General features: G+C 36.9%; 1 protein-coding gene across 13 annotated transcripts in view; it reads right to left on the bottom strand.

The window, feature by feature from the left end:
• LOC145680197 (uncharacterized) overlaps positions 1–15,006 on the bottom strand; it is a 161,061-nt gene extending 146,055 nt beyond the window's left edge. For 3 of the 13 annotated variants that reach the window (XR_014130616.1, XM_081750463.1, XM_081750461.1), the window contains exons 1-2: positions 14,571–14,998; positions 5,620–5,784 (exon numbers count right to left, since the gene is read on the bottom strand). Coding sequence is in view for 12 of the 13 variants with exons in the window: in XM_081750463.1 (XP_081606589.1) it covers positions 5,620–5,784; positions 14,571–14,711 (306 nt within the window). In the remaining variant the exon portion in view is untranslated. Of the gene's footprint in view, positions 1–5,619; positions 5,785–14,570 lie in introns of all 13 variants that reach the window. The other 10 variants (XM_081750460.1, XM_081750458.1, XM_081750457.1 and 7 more) reach the window with 8 other exon arrangements.
• Positions 15,007–19,688: the final 4,682 nt, after the last annotated feature.

Raw genomic sequence — 19,688 nt, 5'->3', positions numbered from 1 at the left:
TTTGTCATTTAAAATAATGTAGTAGTTTTATATGGAACTTCATGGTAAAAGTAATAATCCAATCACATGAACTAGTTTGCGGAGGAGTACAAGTGTCGGTAGGACAACAGCAAATCAGTGAGATTTAGTTTCACGTGGCTTTGTTTATCGCAGTTTAGAGCTTACGCCGAACAGGATATAGAAGATGACAAATTACAGATCGCTTCGGACATGGATTTTATAGTAAGATCCTTGTATGTCAATCATGCAAATTCTGGACTCGTTAGAATTCTTTCTTTCTTTCCCTCTTCAGGTAAATCGCTGAAAGCGCCATTAAGTTCCTCCATCTTCAGAGGAAATCAGCAAAGCAGATCCACGAAGAGATGAAAGAAGTCTATGGGGATAAAAGCCCATTCTATGAGATGGTAACCAAGAGGAAATGGCAATTCCAAACTGGACACATGATCATCACGAACGCCTCTAGACCTGGAAGACCATCTTTCACTGATGATGCCGCCTTAACGGAGAAAGTTGAAAAGATCATAATGGAAGACAGCAGGAAGATAGCCATTGAAAGTGTTATGTGTGCAATAGGTATGAGTTATGAGCCTCCTTGGAATATCATTCACAACCAACTTTATCTTCAGAAAGTGTCAGCATGGTGAGTGCCACGATTGTTCACACCTTTCTAGAAGAGAAATCGCAAGGACGCTGCATGAGAAATGTTGCATCCCTGTAAAATGGATGAAGGGGATTTTTTCGGCACACTAGTGACAATGAATGAAAGCTTGCGTTTATCTTTATGACTCAGAAACAAAGAAAGGACCCACCCCTAAATAGCCATGAGTGTAGAAGTCTACCACCAAGGTGATGTCTTCTGTTTTCTGGGACGGTGAAGAGGTCATCATGACAGATTATCTACCACAGGAGCAAACTAATACTAGTACCTATTATTCCCATCTCCTGACTAAGTTACGAGAGGAACTGAAGAAGAAACATCGTGGATTGGCCACAAAAGAGATGTTGCTGTTGGCAGACAATGCACCAGATCATTCCAACCATGCGTCCATGATGAAGACAGTGGAATTAGGATATGAAATATTGCCTCACCCCTATACTCACCGGACCTAGTACCAAACGACTTCTTTCTCTTTCCAGAAATGAATCCCCTACTCTGAGGATGCCATTTTGACAGTAGGAATGACGTCACTTCTGAGATTGAACTGTGGTTTCAAAGCCAAACTGCAGATTTTTACAAAACGAGCTTACGGAGAGCTAAGAACCGATGGCAAAAATGTGTCGCTAGGCAAGGTGACTACGTAGAAAAGAACTCATGCCATCATAGTGTCACAGTTGTGCAGAGTAGATTTCTTCTAGATGATTGCACGAAGGTCTTGATATCCCGTCGTATTTCTATCAGTTGTCATCCATGGATGAGTAGGTAGAGCCGTCGACTTTGTAATCAAGAGGTCTCGTGTTGTGACTCTAGGTAGAGAACAATTCCTCTTAAAAAAAAAAAAAAAAAAAGTTCGGATCCCATTTTAAGCTGGAGGTCCTGTCCTTTCATAACCCCAGTGTTGCTAAGGACGTCAAGGTCAAACAAACTTATTTTTTCCATATGTAATTTAAATAAATAAAGCGAATTATTTAAAGTAAAGAAAAATGATTTAAACAAACAATACATATCATCGCACGGAGAGGATAAGTTTATGTTATGCAATATACCATATTTGAAGGTAAAGAAATCAGTAAAACAATTAATAAGGAAGATTGATGCCTTTGGTGTAGACCCGGTCAGTATCAGTGAAACATAGAAATGCCGAAAAGCAACGACTACCAAGTCCCTTCCTGCCTAAGCTTGGGCTCACATGTCAAAGAGAGTACCACCAATCAGTTTACCAATCGTAAAAACTACAGATTCGACATTAACATTGGTCACTTTGAACATGGTATTTTTCATGTCCCGAAACTCCATGACAAAGGGGGCAAAAGTTAGATTTGAACAACGAGTGTGTTGCTATTCATCTCAGCAACCTCTAAAACTATGAATTTGGCATTAATTTCGGTCATTTTGGACATTTTTCAACTCCCCTCCCTCCAAATTCCCCACAACGACGGGGATTAAAATTAGACTTGAGCGAGGTCGGGAATATTACTACTCATCTTTGCGACCCCGAAAATTATGGATTTGACAATAATATCGGTCATTTTGAACAATATTTTTTCCCGCTCTTCTTAACCCCTGCATGACAATGATGGCTAAAGTTCGGATTAAACGGCGTCGGGATTGTTAGAATTCATCTTAGTGAGCACGAAAACTATGAATTTGGCATTAATATCGAGCATTTTGGACATATTTTTCACGGCCCCAACATCCCACGATGATGCGGGATACATCTGGACTTGAACAGCGTCAGGAGTGTTATATACGTAACCCCCCTCCCCCGCCTTGCAAATCCAATGGCGATGGAGACTTAAGTTGGACTTGAACGACGACGGGAATCTCAACAACTGAGTAAACTATGAATTTGATACTAATACTGGTCATTTTCGTCATGTTATTTTTCTCGTCCATTATCCCATATGACGATAAAAGCTAAAGGTGGACTTAAACGGCGTCGGAAGTGTTAGTATTAATCTCAATTGACCACGTTGAGAGTGTTACTATTAATTTTAACGATCACGAAAAACATGAATTTGACACGTCCTGAATATTTATCATCTCCTTTTTATTTATATTTATACATTTGACCCTCCCCCTTTCCAATCCTCCCGTGCCGAAATTTGAAAAGGCTTCGTGGGCGATTGGATCTGGTAAGATCTATTTGTGTTAAAAATCTGGTGGTTCTAAGGTCACTCTTTTTTATGTGAAAAGCTAATACGAGGGATGATCAGAAACTATGGTTAAAAGGCCGATATTTCTGGAGTTTCGTCTGTTATTGAGGAATGAGGGGTGTGCTGTTAATTTAATATATGGAGTTCGCAACTGTGCAAAGTTTCAGCCACCCGCCAGTTACGGCGCTAGTTGTTAAGTAAACAAAAATGGCGACTTCTTTGGAAAACTGGTCTCGCGAAAAACTCCGCTCAGTTATTCGATTTCTGTGGGCGAAACGTGTACCGGCAGCTGGTGTAACCGTGGCTGAAATTTACCGGCAGTTGATAGAGGTTTATGGGAGACTGTAATCTCGTCAGCATGTCGTAGAATGGTGTCAAAAGGCTGCGGCTCATAGAGAACACGTCACCAGTGAGAAGCATAGTGGCGACCCAGCAAGGAATCAGCACATTTGAGCACCCTCCCTACAGCTCGCACCTCGCTCCAAACTTTCACCTGTTCCCGCACCTGAAGAAGCACCTAGGAGGCCGTCGCTTCGCTTCAGACGAGGAGGTAAAACATTTCGTGACAACGTGGCTGAACGTGCAAGGACAGGATTTACCAGGTGGGAATCTTCAAACTCATCCCACGATGCGACAAGTGCCTCCACCGATGGAAACTATGTCGAAAAATTACCTGTATGTACTATCTGTTGCCTCTATTGGTTGTATGAAATAATATATACATGTTTAACTGAAGGGTTTGTAACCTTACTTTCCGATCATCCTTCATAATAGACAGACAAGACACACATACACAAACACATTATTTTGTTATTATTAAATATATATGTACAGTATGCATAAACGGTGAACCATTCACCTTGATACGCAATTCTAACCTTTAAACTAATACACAAACAACGCTGACATCTTATACCATGCAATGATCGACACAAAGACATTGTTTGACATACTTTGCGACACCACCGGGCTAACAGTATTATCAATCCAGCATAAAGTTATTATTATTTTTTTTTTCCAAATGGCATCATAACAAGTTATTACACATTTCAAATCTACTGTCAAACAAAGCTTTTAACATCACATTTATTATTCAGTTTTGCAAACTAAGGACGCCACAGTATCCTAAACACGTCAATTTCAGAGACCTCTACAGCAGTAACAACTCAAGTGAGACTGACGTGGCAATACACATCCAAAGTGTCTTGGTGTCTAATGCTACGATCATCATACGACGTATTTCGTATGGATAGAAACAAAATTACAAAGAACCAAGAATTCGACTTTTTTTTTTTTTCAAAAGCCTTTATATTTCGAAAAAACTCTTCAAGTAAGTATCTTATCCAATCTCACACATAGTGTTCAATATATATATATATATATATATATATATATATATATATATATATATATATATATATATATATATATATATATATATAAATGATAATTCAATTACCAGTACTAGCAGTTTGATAACTCAAACTGTCTATTTTTTATATTTATTTTAACGCAGCAAAGCGGGCTATTGACACTAGTTACATCTACCAAAAAGTATTGGTAATGTCACAGAAGCAAAGAAAGCAAACACTGTTCTAAAAAGTTTTCAAGAACATACCATTTTAAGCAATATGGCAATCTTGGACTTTTTTCATATCTCCGGAGCGCTATGATATACAAAGGGCTCTGGGGGAAAACACGATAACTGACAAAATCATGTTTCGAGATAATGCTTGCCATCTTTGCTATTTACCGTAATTTCCTTGCAGGGAGTCGTAAGAGGAAACACTTTCAACGCGTATTACTCTGCCATCTATTGGAGGATTGACGAATTTTCTCCACCGATCGACTGTTCTTATGATGAACACAGAGATCTAAAAATTTCAAAATACCGAAAATGTCAGTTATCGTGTTTTCCCCCCCCCCCCAAGCCCTTCAAACGCTCACTTCCATTCACACTTCGTTATATATATGCCCTAAGTTCGTTTTTGATGTACTAAAGAATCGTTTTAACATAATTCACCAATTGACTGTTCAAAATGAAACACAGAACACGATATATGCGAATTTATGTATTTTGCGTAAATACTTTATCATTTGCCTTGTTAATTTTTTTTACAAAATATTTTCTTTTTAAACGAATACACACTCTCTTATAATGGCGTATCCTCTATGTTCTAAACTAACTGTATAATGCATAGATATTTATGTCTGGCCCAATACTAAATAACATAAATAGCAGATCTGGCCATAAAAGAAAGTGATATCATACACTACGGTACGGACTATTGTCCATAGTAATTATCGTTGTACAGTCCTGCATACACTGAAAACCATTTACGTAATTCAATGTGATACTTAACTAAGAACTTTTTTTGGTAACAAAGTTCTTTAATAGTCAAATTTTCAATTTCTTATAATTTTGCTCCTACCTATTCCAAAAACGACATATGATGACCGTAGCATTCAATACTAAGATATTTTGGAAGTGCATTGCTCTGCTGTCTCACTTATTATTTATTGTCGCAGAAGCCTCACGTAATACCATTTAAATAATATAACTTTATTTTCAGTTGGCAACAAGTCAACCTGGTGGTATATTAACGTATGTTAAACAATATCCTCCTATCGATATTTCCCAGTATTATTTCAAAAGTTACAAAGGTATCAAGATAACTTATACATCCTGTATATAAACTACTTTCGAAGGGGTTTATTCTGACTAACAGAAATGGTCCCCACTTGAAAAAAAGTTTGAGGAATGCTTATCTAAACTACTGAACCTGTACCCTGGAGCATACTTACCTCTCTCGCTGATCCACTGCTAGTGATAGCAACATTTTTTAGGGAAGCTAATTTGATCAAAAAACTTTCCGACTTATGACAAGTATCACGGAATTCGTGAAAGCTGTCCAATTTTTGTGAACAAGTCACACAAATGAATTTTGGAAGCTCATCTTGTTCACTAACCTATAAAGAAAAAACAATGATTAACACAGAATCAATCAAATTCCAACGTTCTATGTATAACAACTTAAAAAATGTACCATTAAATCTAATTTGCTGACCTGTAATATAATAAATATAAATTCTAGAATGACAAATATTTCGGACATAATGCACAACTGTCTTTTGTCAATAGTAGGTAGGCTTATATTAACTTACGCAAAGAGTTAGTCACATGCGGAGAAGCTTCAACTCCACTCCAAATGATCAATGTTCAACTACAAGATACCAATAATAAATAACTGCAGTAATACGAACACCAAGCGAAATTTACGTGTGAACACGCAACAAAAATATTTTTTATAACCTCAAAGTGCATCTTATCAAAACACTAAATACACTTACTTTTGAATTGTATGCCATTCTATTCAAGGTTTTCCTAAAACAAAATTCTTCGATGTGTGAATTCCTAATAACTTTTGGCACATTACGAAAATACTCATGGAAAATCAACAAGACGCCAGCCACCCTTGAATTTCAATGCTGCCATATAAAATGTCAAGTTGGAAAAGTCTTTCAGGGTTCGTACTGATCTGGAGAAATCTATTTCCATGACCTTTGACAGGAAATTCCCTGGCTTTCATGACAGGTGTCGGATGACGTTGATTTATAAATGAGGAATAAATAATGGTGAATATTTATATATGAGAACGTTTATTCTATAGAGACAAATAGTAATCAATTGCTCATACATACATTCCACTTACTCCCATAAAAATCTGAGCAACATCCCATACTGTGATCATTAATATAGGTATCTACATACAGACGTCTGACAATCAATTACTCTGAAAATATGATACTTCTTATACATCATTTAATAATGACAAGGCTTTTTTAAAATATCCATGTCCAGTTTCAATAAAGATATGTTACTTATCTAATACTGCAATTACTTATCTAATACTGTTATATTGCCTACGAACATATGACACTGAAATATACACTACATATGAGACACCTTATACATTCGTTAATCAAGTGACAAGGCTACACTAAAATATTTACATTTTGTTTTAATGAAGATCTGTAAATTGTGCAATATTGCTTATTTAGTTTTTAATGCCATCACTTTGAGTTGTAACCTCCCTTTGCTTTAAGATTGTTTCTGCTATAATGGTTGTCTAAGCTGAAATTAGTGTTCAATTAATGTTAGAAAAAATGTATTTTGAACCATTTGAACTGACGAAGTCGCTTGTGCTAATGAAGTGAGCATAGATAGAGTGCCGCTAGTCGTGGGAAGGGGCTTGGCGATGGTACAGGAGGCCTGATTAATCTCCACGCTACAAAACAATGTTTTCAGCCCAAGTACAGCTATAATTGAGAATACCGGGGGTTTTACAAGAGTTGTGAAATCACACGCATCAACAGCCTTCATCTAGTTGTCCAAAGAGGATGCTGAAGAATTCCGCCAGCAGAATAGAATAGTGCAACCAATTTATTCTTCTGAGAGGAATTTAGAAGTCACATATCTGCACTTACAGAGATAGGTAGAGTTATATTAGACGAATTTTAAAGAACAAGATAGAAGAAATTTCATTTATCTAACCAAGATTTCAGAAACGGCAAGAGAATATTTAGCACACGAAATTCTTCTTTCTCTTGTTACCAATGTTTCATGTTCTATCACGGCGAGGTGCTACAACGAAATGGGGATCTAAAGTTAATTTGACGTGCATTTGTAATTTGAGTGCACTTCGCACTTTTGAACAAGGCCAGAATTCCTGGCTTTAATTTTTAGAATGTGACCTTTTGTGTAGCTTGAAATGAGTAATAGTGAGAGACAACCAGGGAAGGGAATTCGTGGAGTTCTGATTCCCCAATATTTTGATTTTTGGCGAAAAGAACTTAGAAAGTAATAGGCCACGGCCTAATTTTATATGTACTATTCAGGTATTTGGCTAGTGGGTTGGAGGAAAAATCATGGGAAAACTTATTTGCATACTTTTACGACATTTCTTACGGATCCTTATCTGATGTTTGTGTATTAAACAATAGAAAATTAATTCATTTCCTACATGCATCCCTTCAGGTTTCATTGTCGTCCGGTGACATTTAGCTTCTGAGGAAATTCAGACTTCGTGTGAATATCCTTGTGAAGTTTGGTATGACATAAATGATAGTGTCGTCGATAAGACATTTGTTGATGAATGTGAAACAAGGAGCAGTGAACACCGCCGAAACTTTATCAGCAAGTGATATTGTCAACAATGTGATAGCAGCATATCATGCTGAAGAAACCAGTAAAGATGTGTTTAAAAAAAAGAAAAAAAGTGTGGTTTAACATGAAGGACTATGTTTATGCAAATAATTTACATTCATTTTGGAAACAATAATGTTCACAGTGATACTCTGATTGAATATTTTAATTTTTCCGTTTAAGTGTGAGTTGACTGAAACACTTTATATATTCTGCTGATCCAGAACAACTAAACAAAAGAAGATGAAGGCCCAGTTCACCACAAGAAACAAAAAAAGCCATGAGTTGAATACACTAAGGTATGATGGGAACATCACTTTCCAAAGAAAACAGAAAAGGTGTATGCACTTCTTTGCGAGAATTCTGTATTCAAGAGGAAAACAAAATATATGTGTGTGACCGCTGTAATGTTCATTTGTTTTCGGATTAGGTAAATCTGTAGATCTCTACATCCAAAGTAACATTATTACTTCAAAGTTGCCTTTATTATCGACAACTACTTCGTTTCCCCGATATTAAAACACTTTTCAATAATTTCCCTGATTTTCCACTCTGTGGGAACCTTGATTAAAATATGTGCGATGTTTCTTTTGTTTTAGGAAATCTTTAAGTTTTACGACCCACGGTTATGCCGGATAGGCTAAAGGAGACGGTGGTGATAAGAAATGAAGAAAGTGGGAGGAAACAAAAGAACCCTGACAAAACCCCCACACACGGTGTTTGTACACCACAAAGTTCACTTGGAGCGAGCCCTTTTGTTTTAGAATTGATATGGAGTCTGAAATCAAGTGCAAAACAACTAGTGCATCACCTATGAAGAAAATGAAAACGAAATAAGAGTTGAGCTTAGGAAGAAGAAAATATTCCAGATGAATAAAAAGGATTAGATTTCTGGGCTTGCGTCAGCTATGGCCATTTAATCCGTCATGTATATGAGGGATGACGTCCCTCGGCTAGCACACTATTCGGGGAAAGGGAACGAAGGAAGCGGCCTGGGACCTATAAGTTAGGTACCACCCCGCTATTTGCCTAGTCTGAATAAGAAAAATCCAGGAAAACCTCATTCAGTATGATTGGCCTGAAAAAGCGTTTTACACTTTTTCGACCGAATGTCCCCGCTGAGAATCGAACCCGGGACCGCTCGCAACCAAAAAGAGAGCGTTAGCGACTACGCTACGCGGGGCCACTCAAATGAATAAAAAGTCGGAAGAAGATATGAAGAAATCTGAGGAAAAAAAGACTTCAAAGAGCGAAGCTGAAAAAAAAAATAGAAAAAAAAAAAAACATCTACAATGACAACAAATAGTGTTAGTGAGACAAACAAGCCAGAATCATCAACTTTGCATTCACATACAGATGCAAACAAAGTCTGAAAAGCAATGCTTAAGACCGTACGTGCAGTCCCCTGTTCACAGAGTTGTTGGGCTTACTAACACAGAAAATGGAGGATAATTTATATCTAGCTCCCCAAACTGATTATGACATTGTAATGAAACTTTTCATTTTTTTATTTTGACATAGTTTACACTTGTCCTGGCATGTAAGATGTGTTAACTGTTTAGAAAGACAATTAAAAAAATGCAAAAATATTATTTGACCGTTTTCTTTTTAAGAAAAAGAAGTATTTTATATATTTAAAGAAGACAACCTACATTCCAAAAAAGGGTTTTCAAAATTTTATAGTCCTGAAACACAAAATGTCCTGCTACTGAAAGAAACACAAGGCGAAAAATCCAGATGCTTAGTACATGAAAACTTCATATTAAAACTCGAAGCTCTAAAGAAATAGACTTTTGGGAGACTTACTTCAGTAATAACAGTCTTAACAGAGGATGAGAAATAAGTCACAAAGGGGTTATAACTGATAACTTTTTTTTTTTTTTTTTTCAATCATTAGTTTTCATTGATGTTTCTCAGACTTAACAAGGATGGCAGATTATTTACACTTACGTATGGAATATAATCTTAGGTGGTCTCCGCAATTATAGGCTTCACAGATACGGGCCCTTTGTAGCATGATTTATAACAGGGATCAACACTATTGGTTTGAGTACCCATATTTCCGCACGAATATTGTCGTTGAGCTGATGTATTGCTGGTGGTTTGTTCACATACACTTTTTCCTTCAGATAGTCCAAAGAACGAGCATATCGCCACCATTTCAACATCAGGACCAGACCATCGGAATCCATGATTCGTCGCTTGATTTAACGCTACATACATGATTCAGTAAGCGACTTACCACGGCGACGGAGACCAAGTTCGGCCTGTTCAGAGAACAACAATAACGAGTGCAATATTGTGGTCATGAAGATGTAGGAACTCCAACACGAAGACGTTCTGGCCAGCTGAAGTTGGTAAGAACGTTACTTCGACGAATTCTGAAAATCGATCTGCACCTCTACTCTTACAAACAGGGTTGGTTGCTTTAAACCAAGGTGGTTTAAACCTTGGTTTAAACCAACTGGTTAAATCAAAAAACGAAAAATGTTCGTAAAAGTGTAACTATTCGTAAAATCTTGATGAACACACATTTGTGGGTTATCACGTCTCACTCCCATATATTATTCGTACTATATTCAGACCTAAATTCCTCTTCATTACTCAAAGAGATTATATTACAAAAGCAACCTTTTTTTATGTAACTTTATGGATATTTCTTTCGTGATTTTTTTTATAGTTTGTTATTATTGTTATGCAACAAAAGGAAAATTCTAAACATTGTTTCGTTTTAATAATGTTTACTATTGATAAAATACATCGAAATGCCGTACTTTTTTTTGGGAGGGGGCCATATAAACCCCACGAGAGGTAATTATTGAAATTACAAGAATCTTTGGTAACTATTTATGTATAAATGGGTCAGAGCCCAAGTAGACTCAAATAATTCGTATCTTTATTCATTTTTCTTACTGATGTGCAAAGTAAGTCGTTATATTTCTTTAACTTGAACTAATAAAAGTCATAGTGAACTAACTTGGACTAAATTAGTTCTTCTGTACTCTGCAGTATTTTGAAATTGTCCATATGTAATTCTGTGTAATGGTTTCACTTGTGCAATAGTTTATCTTTTTATCCTTTTGAAATGACTCTTGACGATTATATTCAGTACAACGTATTTTTTTTTTATCAGGAATCCTTCGTGAGTGAGTCGGCAGACGTATCGCATTTGTGGCCATTTTTTCCCGGTTTCGAGATTTCTCTTGGATGTAAGCCGAGAAGCGGTTTGGATTTCGCTTTAAGCTTATGTGACCCCTTCCAGCATAACCCGGTTGTTGCATTCTACCACCACGGCGAAACAAGCTTATTTCTGTTCATATGTGATGTAAATACATAGAGCAAATTATTTAAACCAAAAAACCCTGGTTTTTTGGTTTTTTCAATAAAAACCATGGTTTTTGCCAACCCTGCTTACAAATATCCCTATCAGCATAATGTTGTCTTTAATGTCCCTTACAAGTTAAAGGTTTCATGTTTCTATCTGCCTTTGTTTCTTCAGGAGACGGGCCTTAGTGTTATTCGTGGAACGCCTTACAAATCTCCTGATTTAACGCTCTGTGACTTCCTCCTGTGAGGGTACGTTAAGGACCTTGTTTAAGTACTCCCACTACCGGAATCTTTAGTAGAACTTTAGAATCTTTAGAAGAACACATCAGTGCTGACAATTGACAGGAATCCTTTGACGTGGGAGACCAGGGTTCGATTCCCGGCGAGAGCGCATGGGGTTCGGATTCCACATTAATCAGTAGGCCCACGTCTCGCTGCTGAAACGGACGTTAAACCCAAAGGCAACAACTCAACTCAATTAACAGAACTTGCTACAAAATGTATGGAATGAGCTCGAGTATTGCCTGGACGTGTGTCGTGTCACCAAAGGGGCACATATTGAACATTTGTAGAGGGTGTATAAACCTGGTGAGTTTGTGATTCTTTTCATATATCTTTCACGTATGTACATGTAATATTTTTGAAAATATAGCCTTTTCAAAACGAATGAATTATTTATGCTAATTCTGTATATAAAATTTACATACCTCCATGCTCAAAATGTAATTATGTATTCCACTTGAAAATTGGAAATAACGAATTGAAGTCAACTTCAAATCACTTAACAGTCAAAATAAAATTAAAAACAATGCTACTATCCCAATCCATAAGCAATCCAGCTATACCATTTGTAAAAATATTTGATTCTTGTTTAGCTTTAGTGGCGGCAGGTTTTTTAACCGACCTTTCTGCGATATTCTATTCACATTAGGTTAAGTTAGGTTAACAACATTTAATTCAGATAGTATTGCCGAGCGAGTGTAGGCGGTTAGAACCTGCAGGGCACGTTGTTTTCTGTCTTTCGTTAGTGTTGGCCCCCCATTACTAAACAATTACCAAATACTACGATGCAGATATACTGTACAGATTCACATATTTGTAAAATATACTGGGCATATTTCTAATAATATTTTAATAGACCAATGTGTAAATAATCGAAATACGTTATGTTCTTACGTGTGAGATACGTATCTACATAGAAATACAAAAATGAAATTTAACTTGTTAAGCATTTATTCACCCATAAGGAAGTCGTTAATCACAGTGTACAAAGTGCTTACCATACCATATCTGAATCAGTGTGCTAACTCACAACGCGCAACCGCAGAAGGGGTTAAGTATCAAAGGATAAGAGTGCACTTTGTGCAGAACATTCATAGGAAGCATGTCTATACGAGCCCTGCGGGGCTTCTAATCCCCTTTCGCTCGCTCAGCTATTTTTTGTGTAGTAGCACTAGAGATCTTATATTTGCAAGATTGGGGGAGAAACTAAAAGATATCCAAAATCACTTGTTCAGCATAAAGTGCACTCTTGCCTTCCAAAGTTGGTCGTCTGTTTGCAGCAATATTCTGAAAACTTATCGGGAAAAAATGGATAATTTACTCGTTTATGTACTTGATATATGTAAGAAGAGTGGAAGTTCTGTTCATTTGTTTAGAGCCTATATGGAACTATTTGGCAAGCGGAGGTAATTACTTAACACAAGGTTACCGTATGGTTGGGAACGTACCGAGCATTATATTCTGAACACGGCTGCTGGTGTACAGAGACGCTCCAGTTGGTACCTTCGCGCAGAGACAAGAAATTAAACTCTATTAATTTTAACAAAACGGTCCCCAACCCTAATCTAACACAACCTGAGTCTACCTATTATATCATACACTTTTAAAGCGGTCCTAAAGATTCATGATTTTTAAATTTTAGGAGCGAATATCATGTTTTGTCGAAAACCAGGCAGATGACCAACTTCGGAATAAATATCCAAAAGTGTAAGCAGTAAAAGTAAATCGTGACATGACATCTAGCATCCTTAGTAAAGTACAAATACACAGTTCAACACTCAAAGGTAACTGTTTTTATGCTATATAGCGTTTTGTGGTATTCCCATGTGTACACTCAACGTCCCTGCTCGCTACGAACACAACTTCCGCACCGACCTGGTTAGACAGCAACCCTACCTTCTAGTGTCCATCTAACACATGTTGTTTAGAGTCTTTGCACAACTGTTCTCATGAATGTACAATGAAGCCATTTCAAAGTGAATCTGCACAGAGAAATGCAAGTCCACACTCCAAAAATGATTGTTTAAAATACTAAGAGGTTATAGAGAAAGAATATATGCAATGGATGGGTTAACTGCTCTATTGCCGGATCAATTTTAGAAAATTGACGAATTTATTTTGGTTTGTGAGAAAGAGTGAGTGAAAGACAGGTGAGGGGAATAGCTGAAGTTAAGAGAATACTTGTTATTCACTTTTGATGTCGTAAGCGGCTCTATATGTGGAAGCGGAAAAGAATATTTCGCGGAGGGGTAGGATTTGTTGATTTATGGGAAAGGCAGTGTAGAAATGGTCCGTAATTGACAACATTGTGACGTGTCTTTGAGTTTTATTGAATTATACAAAAATAAGGAGTGTCAGTTGTTGAAATTGTGTGGAAGGCATGGTGTACTAAACAGGAAACTGGCAAACAGTTTATCGTAAGCGTGTTAACGAAACTAGAGAAAACAGAAACATCCTACCAAACTTAATTTAGCACATTTTGGTACTTTTTTGAATAGCATTTAGAATCTCCCCCAAAGCGGTGCAACACATTAGTTATTCATTTTATGATATATAGTATATTTCCACTATTTCGTTTTTGTACACCCACCGCCGCTGACACGCCTGCTTCATACGGACGCACCCGTAAGGTGCCGCTTGGCACCCTGCAGCGTCCCTGCCCTGACTCAGTTAGATATTATTTGTTTCGTGCTTTTAGTGGCCACCTAGCGAGTTCGTTGGTTCGTGTTTTATGCACTAGTGTTTATGCCATACGTGCACAATGTATTTCGAACAATAATTGCTACCAAGTGAGCCAGGGTCAGAATCCAGTGGGGGATTTTTTGTTTCTCTCTATTTTCGTGTGGTCTGGCGATGTAGCAGTAATGTCAATGAATTTATGAATGAATCTGTACAATAAATCTGTACCAGTATTTCTAACACGCATAATAGTACTACTCACAATTAAAGACAAACAACTGAGTATCTTCTCCGGCACATCTCTATTTTGCGCGCGGAAAATGTTTACTTTCATAGTGTCCGGAACATTAGCTAAACAAAATCTACAAAGTGTTTCCAGATCAAGCCGAGTGTGGTTTTCCATGACGATTTAACTTCATGCAATACAAATTAAATTTCACTAGATTCACTGAAGTTATACGCAATAATCAGTGTTGATCACGTTCAAAGCTTCCAACTTTATCTTTAAAATGCACCATTCTCTTTCCACAGCACTAAAATATTGTTTTTCATTGATAATTCTTGATTTCCAACTTCCAAAACGATATGCTTTGCTTATCACATTTACAATGCTGCCAGAACATATTAAAATCTATTACAGTAATGTAAATTCAAATTTATTTCGTTCTGTGTTATTCGCCAACCGTTTCCCACCGTTCCAAGTCTTGGAAGCATAATCCTTATCTGTCTTCCCTAATTTGCGGATCGCAAGCAACACACACACACACAAAAAAAAAGCAATTATAACTTGCATGTCTATTATCGCAAACTTAAACGTAAATATTGCGTTCCGTTAACGCAAATGGCTACGGAATGGAGACGTTGATTCCACAATATCCTATTGATATCAGAAAAGGTGAGTGCATTTTAATGTATGACAGAAATTTTGAGGTTTGAAGGAAGATGGGGTTAAGCTGACTCGTAAGAACACAGAAGAGTCAATGAATAACTTGTGTGATTATTATAAAAAAAAATATGTAATTCAAACGGATCGTCTTTGATTCAATGATAAGCACGCAAAATATCGCATCATTGATAGACAATGAAAATATGTCAATCACATCCGTAGTATGAGAAAACAGTATATTGCAGTGTTTCTTAAAGTGTGGGTCGGGACCCATTGATGGGTCGCGGATTGCTTTTTGGTGGGTCGCAAGAGGTTTAATGATTTACAAAATTTAAATGCTTTGAAATACACCACCATTACGTAGAATGTCAATGTGTATTTGAATAAAAGTAAGTGGGCCACAAAATAAATTTTATTATTTAATATGGGTCTCAGTAACAACAAGTTTGAGAACCACTGGTATATTGTTACCAACAAGGACCTAAAAATAATAATTATTATTATTATAATTATAATAAAGCTAATGGTTCGAGCAATTGTTCTTCAACAATAGTGAGCGATATTTAGTTTAATCAGCGCTTAGTTGATCTATATATATAAAAGAGAACGCACAAATCCTTTGTTACCTCATCACGCTAATACGGCTGAACCAATTTCTTTTATTTTTGGGGGGTTATTAGGATTTGGACCGTAGATGGTTTTTATCATATCACTTTAATTTTTAATTACCAGTGTCTTGAGATAATTGACCATTCAAGTGTCCATACGTACAAATCCTTTGTTAGTTCATCATAGGTAAAAATAAACGTATTTATATGCAACCCGCATGACCATGTGACTCGGCGGGTTAACATAAATGACAGGCGCTATAATTTTAACATTTACTGCAATTTGAAAGCGAAAAAGTAAAAATTATCTAAGTAACAAAGTTTATTGCGTTCCGGGGTGACCGCAGCGAAGCGGGGTGAACGCTGCTAGTCTCAAATAAGCACTGAGTCAAACCATTTGAAGCACTTAAATGTTTTGTTTGCTGTATTGCCATTTCTTTTATTTCAATATGCCCAAAATATTTAAAACACTTCGTTTCGTTAAATTTGTAAACTTCTTAACGAACAAAGGTTTTCCAATTAAATATTTTTCTTAGAGTATTAAAAAATACAAGAGAAGTAAAACGAAATTAACAACTTTAATGTTTTTCAACAACAAATATGAATAAAAAATTTTAAACAAAGTATTTAAGTGAAAAATTGTTGGAAACTAAATTCAATTTTTTTTCACTAACTGATTTTTTAAAACAAACAAGAGCCAAGTAAAATTTTTCAGAGCAGATTTTTTTTTTTAAATAAACAGTTTTAGTAGAGAAGTGAAATAGGAAAAATTGTAATAAATGTGACTGCTTAATGTTTTGAAGCTCGCCCAGAGTATCGGGGCACTGTTCGGGTACCATATATTTGCAATCGCCTGATAGTAGTCTGTCCTCTGTTGTCCTCCGAGGTCCTGCCAATGAGCATTTTCCTGAGACCTGGACTTACCTGGGTAGGACGTTGAAGGACCTCTCCAAGAAGGAATTACAAAATTGTTTCCATATTTCTCGTCGGTCTCAATAATGAGATGAGCGTTAGGCACCGAGTGCTCTCAAACGGGTGGGGTCAGCTCGAGTCGTGTTACGGGTCGGGTCGGGTCAGCTCGGGTCGGGTCGGGTCAGTTCACTTTGGTCAACTGAGTTTAGGTTGAGCTTAAACTCGGCTGGAGTCGAAAGCTGCTGTTTTTCACTAACTACCTAATTAAAAATAGCAATTTTCAATTGATTTTATAGAAACCATAAATCTATTTTGACACTTGCAGCTAGTGTTTTTATGGTAAATGCTTATTTTTGTACTTGTGTGTACTTTAATTTTTAAATGTGGAAGATTGATTTTACCAATCGACTGTAATATTAATATCTACGCCAATATGGAGTCTTTATTTAGAACAAAACTAGAAGTTGTTTAAGCAAGGCCAATAGAAAGATTGGATATGGACGACCAAGCCCAAGCAGAGCCGCGGTGGCTCAGTGGTAGAGAATTCATCTCTGGTGCATTGTGTCCATGGTTCGATTCCAGCTTGTGCTAAGTGGGCTTTGTGGTGGAGAAACGTCGTGTAGTGGGTTTTCTCGGGGTTCTCCTGTTTCTTCCCACTTTCTTCATTCCACCATTGCATTGATTTCTGATGGTCACCATATCCCTTAGCCTCGGTGCAGAATCGAGGGACCTTAAATTGAATATTTCAATTTATTTCACCAAGCCCAACTACATCGATACAAGAATAAGATAAAGATTGGATATGCAAGACGAAGTGCGTAGTAATCTTGCTCTTGGCCTTGTTTTGGTGATTACCAAGTAGTGATGAGCATATTTTCTTGCTTTCCGTATAGTATGAAAGACCATAATCAAAATCACACTTGGTCTTCATTTGTACCGATGAGGCGAGCATTCTTGGCTCTTGTATAGCATGAAAGACCACCAAGACTACGAAATGCAGGACCAAGACTTGACTGTGAAAGACAAAGAATAACACGCAGTATTGATGACCAAGACCCAGGGTGCGAATCGTTTGAATTTCATTTGTTGGGCTGAAAGTGATGAAATAAAATTAGTACTTTATAATTAATTATCATACGGTATTTTTAAATTTTAAATTACAAAATTCATATTATGTATCTTCTTACTTGCAACTATATATACTGTAAAATACGTTTTAATTACCGAGAAAGAAAAATCAAAGTGGCGCGGGTCCCGGAATCATAAGAACCTATTTTGGAATGAAGGTTGAAGGATTGGAAATATCACAGGTGTTCTCCCGTTTCCTCAACCCTTATCATTGTAGTTAAACTATTTCCTTTTGTCTCCGCCAAGCGACTCTTGCTACTGCCTTCCGAGAAGACCCCCTTCCGTCCGAGCAGGTGAGAACACTGACCTTGAATAAAAATTTCGTCACATAGAAGTAAAGCAAAAAAAAAAAAAAAAGTAAATTTCTCCCACATTGGACATTGGTATCAGTTATAAAAAGAAATAACCAAACCTCAAAAGTGCCAAATATTCATTAAGATGCGTATACAAATCCCCCGCTTGATCTAGCTAGTGGTTAACGTGTAAGACTTGGGTACACGTGGTCCGGGTTTAATTCCCAATGGGAGTGCATCTTGGCGTTCACCCAGTGTCGTGACCATAGTGCTCTCAAACGGGTCGGGTCGGGTCAGATGCAGGAGCGTCATTTCAGATTTTGCTTGGGGGGGAGGCCCCTTGATATAAGTAAAATTTCGCGTTTTTCATTGATTTACTACTATTCTACTGATAAAATCTATATACACCTCAAACTCAGGGGGGGCAAATGCCCCTCCCTGCCCCCCCCCTAAATGACGCCCCTGGTCAGATGTCGTCCATTGTTACCAATTTGGAGAAAAAGTCGCTAAATCTAGGGGATTCAACCTCCACGATAGCGAAAAAAAACTCATTTTTTCCGATTGGCGACTTTTTTGGTGACTTTTGAATGACGATTTAGCGACTTACATACAAATCTAGCGACTTATTGCTGCAAGCAACCTGTTAATCTGTAGAGAAGCATTATTAGCTCAAAGCAGCTATATTCTTTTTTTCCGTTTGTTTTAATCTGCGAGAAGCTATGACGAGTTAGGGAATACAGCGTAACTATCGTCAACAATTCTGCATTTCTGTTACTGTTGCCCTCTAACAGAAAACAATTCCAGCCTTCATGTCCTTTAGTTTGCAGAGTTTCCTTTGAGAGGCACAGCGTTACCGATAGCAACGAGACAAACTATATATACGTGAATAAAAACCAAGTGGGTGTATGTTATTTGTCCTTTAGGACTTTTTAATGATTCTTCACTTTTTCCTTTCTTTTTTTTTTTAGTGTATAACGTAAATACTGTAGTGTTAATTATTTCGAAACTATTACGACTCCAAAATATGAACAAAAGTGCCGGAAACAATGTGAAATTATCCCTGAATTCAAGGATTAGTTGCGTCCTGTTGACAAAAATGTGAATAGAACATATTGTTCATTTACATCTAAAACTTTAAAACAATGATTATAGATAACAGATTTGACGAATAACTTTTTTTTTTAAGCGACTTTTCACCCAAAATTGGAGTCATTTCACCTCTCGTTTAGCGACTTTTTATGCCAACATTTTGGCAACACTGATGTCGTCCCCTCGTTTTGTCGTTTGAGAGTTCTCCTTCGACACCAGCAATGAGAGAGTTGGCAGAGTGATTATGTCAAATTAATTGCACTTCTAAACTAGTACAGGACCCTCCGTGAGCAAATATGGTAATTGACAACCAATAGCCATATTGGACATTTGTAGGAAGGGGTTAGAAATGGATAGATTTAACTGATGTTTTCTGAGAAAAAATATAAAAAGGAAGAATTTCTATTTGTAAAAATAATGCAATTTATGGTACACTAATTGTAATCTATTTTTAAACTTTCTAC

This window comes from Thermobia domestica, chromosome 3, assembly GCF_964235325.1.
Source record: "Thermobia domestica chromosome 3, izTheDome1.hap1.1, whole genome shotgun sequence".
Classification (NCBI taxonomy): Eukaryota; Metazoa; Arthropoda; class Insecta; order Zygentoma; family Lepismatidae; genus Thermobia; species Thermobia domestica.
This window is presented reverse-complemented; position numbering and strand designations above follow the sequence as displayed.